Source organism: Chiloscyllium punctatum, chromosome 24, assembly GCF_047496795.1.
Source record: "Chiloscyllium punctatum isolate Juve2018m chromosome 24, sChiPun1.3, whole genome shotgun sequence".
NCBI lineage: Eukaryota > Metazoa > Chordata > Chondrichthyes > Orectolobiformes > Hemiscylliidae > Chiloscyllium > Chiloscyllium punctatum.
The window spans coordinates 57,536,185-57,545,252 of NC_092762.1; the positions used below are offsets into that span (position 1 = coordinate 57,536,185).

General features: G+C 40.7%; 1 protein-coding gene across 2 annotated transcripts in view; it reads right to left on the bottom strand.

The window, feature by feature from the left end:
* Nucleotides 1–8,817, bottom strand: part of LOC140494568 (mucosa-associated lymphoid tissue lymphoma translocation protein 1-like) — a 50,358-nt gene extending 41,541 nt beyond the window's left edge. Inside the window, exons 1-4 of one of the 2 annotated variants that reach the window (XM_072593894.1) lie at nucleotides 8,581–8,817; nucleotides 7,445–7,599; nucleotides 6,437–6,603; nucleotides 2,437–2,594 (exon numbers count right to left, since the gene is read on the bottom strand). In XM_072593894.1, coding sequence (XP_072449995.1) covers nucleotides 2,437–2,594; nucleotides 6,437–6,603; nucleotides 7,445–7,584 — 465 coding nt within the window. In that variant the 5' untranslated portion in view covers nucleotides 7,585–7,599; nucleotides 8,581–8,817. Of the gene's footprint in view, nucleotides 1–2,436; nucleotides 2,595–6,436; nucleotides 6,604–7,444; nucleotides 7,600–8,354; nucleotides 8,549–8,580 lie in introns of those variants that run through there. The other variant, XM_072593893.1, reaches the window with a different exon arrangement.
* Nucleotides 8,818–9,068: the final 251 nt, after the last annotated feature.

A 9,068-nucleotide genomic window follows, 5' to 3' on the forward strand; every position in this document is an offset into this window, starting at 1 on the left:
GGAGATACAAGGGCAGAAGGCTAATTAATTAAACAGGTAATTTTTAAGGAGGGCTTTGAAGGATGAAAGTGAGATAGAGAGATGCAGAAATTGAAATGGGGGTTTTATAAATGATGCCAATCAATGTCCCTTCTGATTATTTTCCTGTGTGCTGACCTCTGAGATCAAAAAAGCCATTCCATCAGCATGAATGGGACATCCAAGTAACAGCGGTCGCACAGCTCAGAGGGATCACTGGTGCTGATGGAAGCTCATCTTGATATCAGATGTATCATACATGCAAACAGTCTGATTTAGTCTCAGACAGTTTAGAGATAGTGGAGGTGGAGAGGTAGAATTGGATCTCATACATGTATATATGGAAATTAAGGCTGCGTCTTTGAACAATGTTGCTAGCAGCACGTAAATGAAAAATCGGACTGAGCCAAAGTTAGAGAGTGGGAACAGAAGTCGGTGCAGGTGATTTCCTGGATTCAATTCGATAAGAATGGAATTTAGTGAGTACATTCCCAGCTGGATGCCAGTAGAGAAGTATTGGAAATGATGGTGTGATCAGTTATGTTAAAGGCCGCACACATGTTAAGGAGAGGCTTGGGCTATTTGCCAGTCCCACTTTTGTGATCTTGAAGAGAGTCATTTCAATGATGTTGCAGGCCAGAAACCTGATGGAGGTACTTAAACGTAAACCACATCACCATGGACTTTGCCTCACCCATATCACATTGGACCAATCTCTTTTTATTGCTTGCAGAATAAAGGCCAATGTCTCATAATAATCTCAAAGTTAAAAATCACACAACACCAGGTTATCGTCCAACAGGTTTATTTGGAAGCATTAGCTTTCGGTGCACTGCTCCTTTATCAAGTATTTGTGGAGCAGCATAAGACACAGAATTTATAGCAAAAGGTTACAGTGTCATGTGGCTCAAATGATATATTGAATAAACCATATATTGTTGTTAAGTCTTTCATCTTTTAGAATGGGTTGCAGGTTTCGGTTCATTAATATGTAAATCCAAGAACTTCACTTAAGTCACATTCTCAAAATAACTTAAGGTTTTATAAAAAAAAAGTGACATCTTAGCTCAGACAATGCATTAAAGGTGTGAGGTTAGAGTCTGTCTGTATCCCAAGCTTGCACACACACAAACACATACTCTCTCATGTACACTCACACTCACAGGCACACAGACTCTCTCTTTCTCTCACATGCAAGCACACACACATATAAGTCTATGGGGTGAATTTGTACTTGCAGAATTATATTTGTAGATACATTCTATTTTGCTCAAACATTGCACAATCTGCAAGCAGTCAATACATATAATATTTTGCAAATTCCACTTTGGAAATAAAACCAGTCTGACTCAAGACTGGGATACAGACAGACTCTAACCTTACACCTTTAATGCACTATCTGAGCTAAGATGTCACTTTTCTTTTATAAAACCTTAGGTTATGGATGTAGGTTTGCTCACTGAGCTGGAAGGTTCATTTCTAGATGTTTCACCACCCTACTAGGTAACATCTTCAGTGGGCCTCAGGACACCACTTTGACTGGGACAACACATCCATCCTAGGACAAGCCAAACAAAGACATGCATGAGAATTCCTAGAAGCATGGCATTCCAACCGGAACTCTGTCAACAAACACATCGAGTTAGACCTCATCTACCACCCCTGAGAAAAACAACAGGAAGTGATTTCACCACAGGAAATGACATCACCACAGGAAATTACATCATCAACCCAAAGAAACCCAAACATATAAATAGAAAGCAGGAATTATCAGCAGTGCTTTGTCTGAGGCCCACTGAAGATGTTACCTAGTAGGGTGTTGAAATGTCTGGAAATGAACCTTCCAGCTCAGCGAGCAAACCTATATCCAGAACCTCAACCTAAGCTACAAATCTTCTCAAAACTCGCTAAGACCTTAGGTTATCTTGAGAATGTTACTTAAAAGAAACTCTGGGATTTACATATTAGTGAATTGAAACCTGTAACCCATTCTAAAAGATGAAAGACCTAACAACAATCTATGGTTTGTTCGATATATCATTTTAGTTGCATGACACTGTAATCTTTTACTACAAGTTCTGTGTCTTATGGTGCTGCTTCCCAACCACCTGATGAAGGAGCAGCGCTCTGAAAGCTAGTGATTCCAAATAAACCTGTTGGACTGTAATCTGGTGTTGTGTGATTTTTAACTTTGTCCACCCCAGTCCAACACCGGCACCTCTACATCATAATAATCACAAGTGATTATCTTCAGCTGAACCTTTGCAAGTCTAGAATTTTTTTAAATAAGATATATCTCTGTCCTGTAGGTTATTAAAAGGATCTTGCATATTCCAAACAATATGAAAGACTTACTTTGGCAGAATGTCCTGTGAGTTTCTACATTGAATAAAAGATGGCTGAGATTATCACTCTTACCTCATGCTTTCCTCGAAACCATTGATAGCCAAGACCTGGAGGCCCGATAGCTTGGCAGCAGAGAGAGACCCTGTCTCCTACAATAGCACTTTGCTGTTTGGGCTGTACGATGATTTGAAGAGTGTCCGGGGTTGTGGTAAGGCCAGGCATCAGCAACCCTAACAAAGCAAGACTGGAGATGTCAAGAAGCAGTCCTTGCTTTCACCATATCTCACTTACTTCAATGAGCTCCACTTAAAGCATTTCTTTAGTCAATTTAGCAGCATCTAATTCAGTTTGGATTAATCCATAAATTCTGCCTCTGCTTTCCTGGATGACAAATTATTCTAAATATTTTTCACTCTTTGGCTGGCAGATCTATACCAAAGTGTATTTATTGTTGAGTTGTTGAGATTTCACCAGTGTCCTCATTTCCCCTTCCACCACCTTATCCCAGTCCTAAGCCTCCAACTCAGCATGGCCCTCTTTACCTGCCCATCTTCTTTCCAATCTGTCTCCTCCACCTCCTCTCCGACCTATCACCTACTCCCCGACTTTCATCCACCAATTGCATTCTCAGCTACCTTCCCTCCAGCCACATCCCCCTTCCATTTATCTCTCAGCACCCTGGCCCTACAAGCCTCATACCTAATGAACAGCTTATGCCCAAAACATCGATTCTCCTGCTCCTCGGGTGCTGCCTGACCTGCTATGCTTTTCCAGCACCACACTCTCGACCCATGACACCATCATGGCAAGTTTGAATTTCTTCCCATCATGACTTGCAAAGGTTGAGGAGTGACCTTACAGAGGTTTATAAAATCTTGGGGGGTATAAATAAGGTGTCTTGCAGGTGGTGGACTGCATTCTTAAATCAGTTTTGGTAAAACACAATGGCTTTCTTGACCAGTTCGTACATTCATTAAGAGTTTGATGGAAGTCAGACTACAACTACACATAGTCTAGACTGATAGGTTTCCCTCCGTAATTAATGTAACAGTTTTGCAACAATTTCAAAGCCAGTCTTACCAACATTGAGCTTCTATTTCTAAACATTTAAAATTCTGATTCAAGTTCTCAAATTGTCACTATGGGACATGAACTCTTTATTCTGGAGTATGAGTCCAATCTTCTATGTTAGGCCAGTAACATGACAACTACACACCTGTGACTAGCTAGATGAAGGGCAAGGAGCAGACAGATGACCCAGGAGTACTCAGGAGCTAGAACATATCATCAGACACATTGCTGAGGCCGAAGTTCAAGCGATTTAAGAAATAGTTCCTGTTGTACAGGGGTACTCTTGGAAGGATATGATAAAATGGGGTTAATGGCTTTCATCTGAACTGATCTCACATTGTCTGCTGGCTGTCGTGTCTTGATTCACTTTAACTATATCCCACATGGCGCAATGTATGCCCATGAAAAAAAGTTTCAATTCCTAGTTTCAAGGGAATAAGCTTGCAGAATATTTCTTGATGCTCTTTCAATTCCTCTATTTTTCTTTACTTTTCCACTTGTAATGCTCTGATTTTGTCTATCATATGCCCGGCATGGGATGGGGTGCTGCTGTAGAACAGAGACACTTAGGGCCTTAGGTACATAATTCTTTGAAGTTTGCATCATTAGTAGACAGGGTGGTTAAGAAGGCATTTAGCATGCTTGCCTTCATTGCTCAGATGTTTGATTATAGGAGTTGGGACGTTGTGTTGAGCTTATACAGGACGTTAGTGAGACCTTTTCTAGAGTACTGATCGTCCTGTTATAGGAAAGATATTATTAAGCTGGAGAGGGTTCAGAAAAGATTTACCAGGATGGTATCAGGAATGGAGGGTTTGAATTATAAGGAATGGGTGTATACGCTGGGGCTTTTTTTTGGCTAGAGCATAGGAGGTCGAGGGGCGAACTTACAGAAGTTTATAAAATCGTGAGGGGTATAAATAAGATGAATAGCAGATGTCTTTTCACCAGGCTGGGGGATTTCAAGACTAGAGGGCATACCTTTAAGGTGAGAGGAGAAAGATTTTAAAGACATGTGCGGCAATTTTTTACACAGAGGGTAGGTTGTGTGTGGAATGAATTTTCAGAGGAATTGGTGGATGTGGGTACAGTTACAACTTTCAAAAGGCATTTAGATAAGTACATGAATAAGAAATGTTTGGAGGGATACGGGCCAGCACAGGAGGACGGGACTAGTTTAATTTGGGATTATGGTCAGCATGGACTGGTAGCACTGGAGGGTCTGTTTCCGTGCTATATGACTCTATAAAATCTATCTATCTATATATATTTTTGTATTTAGAGAGTGAAAAAGGGAGCTATGACTCAGCAACGAATTGCCTTCAGGCAGAGAACTCATGCTGTTGACGATATCTGGCACATGGAACAACCCACGAGTGTTTAGATTAGACTCTAAGGAAACTTACTCAGCTAGAGATTATGACTTTCTGATGAATTAATCTTTCCACTTAGCCCTATGAAGAAAAGCTTGGATTTACACACTGTTTATAGCCACAGGACATACCAAACAGCTTCACAGCCAATGAAGCATGTTTAAAAAAAATCTGTAGCCCCCACAACAAGAAGGGAATGCTACATTTGTTGCCACCTCAATTGTGGGTCATGAGGGTTTACAGTTCAGCAATGACATCAGTGCCACCAACTTCCTACTTGAGTGTGCTGGCAGGAAATAGTGGTGTGGGTAATGGACAAATCTAAGCACAAGCTCCCACAGAAAACAATGTAACAGTAACCAGATAATTTGTAGACAGAATAGGTACAGGTTCACAAAATCTAGGCTTTGGGGTGCATTGTTGACTGGGGTTCAACCAGAAAAGATGATTTATTATTGTTGGGTTTCCTGTCATTTCCCCTGCTTTACATATTAGAGCTTGAGCCAGTAGATTTATCTGCAGCCACATGGGAAGCATTGTAGTCCCCAGTTCTACACTTGCTAACTGCTTACTAGTCAGAAACCTTGGAGTACTAGGTGTCAATTAATAAGTGTGTTACAGATTTTTGGTTTGGTTCCAGGTGTTATCTTGGAGGTACTGAACCCAAAGAGAAGTTGTTTATCATGTTCATCTCTCGTAGAGACATTCACGCTCAGCATCAAGTAAAAGCAAGATTGCATTTATCTGTTGATAAGATTAGATTAGATTACTTACAGTGTGGAAACAGGCCCTTCGGCCCAACAAGTCCACACCGCCCCGCCGAAGCGTAACCCACCCATACCCCTACACCTACATCTACCCCTTACCTAACACTACGGGCAATTTAGCATGGCCAATTCACCTGACCTGCACATCTTTGGACTGTGGGAGGAAACCGGAGCACCCAGAGGAAACCCACACAGACACAGGGAGAATGTGCAAACTCCACACATTCAGTCGCCTGAGGTGGGAATTGAACCCGGGTCTCCGGCGCTGTGAGGCAACAGTGCTAACCACTGTGCCACCGGATCAATTTCAATCTAACAGACACAGGAGCAGGTCATCCATCATCTTGAGTCACTTGCACCTTTCAATTAAATCTTGGCTGACCTACATCTTAACTCCATCTGCCTGTTTTGACTCCATAACCTTTCGTTGAGTTAATCATGAAGTAAACAGAATTTACCGTTAGACAGAGTTTAACAGACATGAACATGTTCTTCAATTTAATTGCAGCAAAGAAAAGCACCCAATATTATGAGACTTCGTATCTGTAAAAACTGAGGTAATTTTACCCAAAAATTGCCCATAGTGTTAAGTGCATTAGTCAGAGGGAAATGGGTCTGGGTGGGTTACTCTTCGGAGGGTCGGTGTGGACTTTTGGGCCGAATGGACATTGTAGGGAATCTAATCTAATCTGAAAAGATAGCATTACTCTGCTGAGTATTGGTTTCCCTTTAAGGGTGTAAGGTGTCTTTCAACAAATAGTGGAGTAAGAATGAACTGCTGCGTCTGATGACTGCCGCCTCCAAGTTCCCACACTCTGCTCCAAATGTTTCATTCTGTGTTATCTCCATTATCTGACTCACCCGTTGACATTATGCACTGTACTGCCTCTGTATGGTCCATCCTATGTAGACAACTGATTAGATGGCTCACTGAGCAGCCACGATCAGCCAGTAACTGGATAAAGTAGCGGCTTGGGCTTCCATCTGGCTCAAGAACCTTCAGTGAGCAGATCTCCAACTCCTTCTCACTGTTAATAGAGTTTCACACAAATCATCAGTCAAATAGTCTAATTTTATGCTGTAATATTCTATGATATAAATATAACTAGAAAACATTCAGGATAGGAAAAGCAAACCCTATCCCTTTTTTAAAAAGATTTGAATCCCATCAACCAATCACATCCTTTAATTTCATCTTTCTGCCATGTTCTTCAGCTCCATAGACCCAGCACAATTCATTAGTTTTTATTCAATTGCTATTTAAACTGTCCATTTCAAAGCCCTTCCTGATAAATTGCATTACGTTTTGTAAGAAGGAATTTCCCTTTCTTTTAGTATCACATTTGTATTCAGTGTCCTAATATTTTATCCTTTCAATACACTGATAAGTTAATTTGGAGGTGGAGGTGTGGTGGAGTGGTAATGTTGCTTGCTCTAGGCTGAAAGCTCTGGGTTTCAGCCCACACCACAGCTTGTCGGCCATGGAAGGTGAGCCTGTAATATGGCCAAGCAGGTTTATTGTCGACCTGATGGCAGGCTCTGAGAGTGGGACAATATCCTTGTCAGCTATCCTGCAGTAGGTGATGACAAACCTTTGCAGCACTTTGCCCATAAGAATAGTCCAATCTGATGGAAGTCCATAGCCCAAACCTCGGAAATGAGGATAGGAAAAACACAGAGAAGGCAGAACCTGCATTGATAACCAGAAAAAGTGAGCAATATGGGCAGATCATTCAGCTGCATCAGCCCAGGCTCCGACCTTTGCTCTAAACCCTCAACTTGATAACCCTCCTTACTCCTTTATAATCCTCAGAAACCTCCTCTTTGGTCACACTTTCAGTCAGTACACATCACCCAATGTGGGCTTACCTGCACTTAAACCGTCTGTCTGTGCCAATAACTTCAGCCAGTTTCCTCCATCCCTTCTTGGTGCAGTTGTCCAGAAATATGCTGAGCCTCCTCAGTGTCTGTTCTCCAAGACCACTTAATAGCAAACTCTGGTGGTCCATGGTTTCACCTTCAACCTTTCAACAGAATGGCAAGGATTGTTGGAAACGCATTGAAGAGGCAATCATGATAACTATGTCACTGTCCAAACAAGTACAAGTAAGGGATAAAGAAAGAAACTTGAAGCACATACTGAGCAGGACTATTCTGTCCTATTAGTGTCATCAAATCTAAGCTATGAAAGAGTGGACAGGGAAACATTATTTTCCTTGATGCATTACTCACGATTGTTAGAAATAAGGAGTGAAGTTAGAAGAATCATTTCTCAAGATAGAGTGTGTTTGTTCACAATAGGATATTCATGCAGAGTTATCTAAAAGATAATGTAATTTGGATCACAGAGGAATAGTATAGAAGAATATGGGGCAAAGGGGAGACAAATGTGTATTACTTGAAGGATCAACGCAAGCAGCTTCCTAATTTACTAATTTGATGGGTCGATCATTCTTGAGGTAATAACTTATAGACATTTGTACAACACAAGTTCAAAAGATACAAATGGATTGTTGGAAATAAAGGACATGTCAACTATAAACAATGAGAATTGTATGCTCAATATTAAACGGGATGGCATTTTGAATTTAGAAATCTAAAAATAACAACCAGAAATATTTTAAACAACAACTGGCTTCAACTTGCAAAATGCAACTATAAAATACATCAATTACACATCCAAACCTATTAGACTGACACCAAAAACCAGAGTGCTGTTCTTCTTTAACTGAGTATTTCTAGCAATTACAAACTACAAAAAAGATTTTAAGACGTGTACCTAGTTAACTGGTCTGAAAGCTGTCAAAATCCTGGTACAGAGGGTCCCCATGAAGGCCTATGGCTGGTTCAGCTCCACATTGGTTATAAATTATTCACAGGATCACAACTTGTCACTGTATTGAAAAATAGCTACTCGCTACACAAAAAGGAGAAGTGTATACAGGCATACAAACATGCAGGCATCTGCGGATGTGAAACTCAGTTACAGATATAAAAACACTCACTTCTGCATTTCCATTTAAATGTTCCCCAAATTCACATGCTGCGCAGCAATCTGCTTCCCATAAAGCAGGTACTGTACTAAGGTAACAGAATCAAATCTTCCACGATGCTTTTACACACTTTGTCTTTATTCTTTCATGGGATGTGGCCAACATCCCTAATTGACCTTGAACTAAACTGAGTCAACCATATTTCGGAGGATCTGGTGTCATACGTAGGCCAGACCAGATAAGGATGGCAGATTTCCTTCCCTAAAGGACATTAATGAATCAGATAATTAGTAAACGGACGATGGTTTTGAAGACACAATTATTTAGACTACTTTTGATTTAGACTTTGTTCATTAACTTTCATTTGTGGTGTGATTTGAATCCATGTCCCCTCGCATTAGCCTGAACTACTGGATCACTAGTCTAGTGACATTGTCATTACTCCACCATCTCCCCAAACATGCAAATAATAGATTTAATCACTGTTTCTAATTGAATTA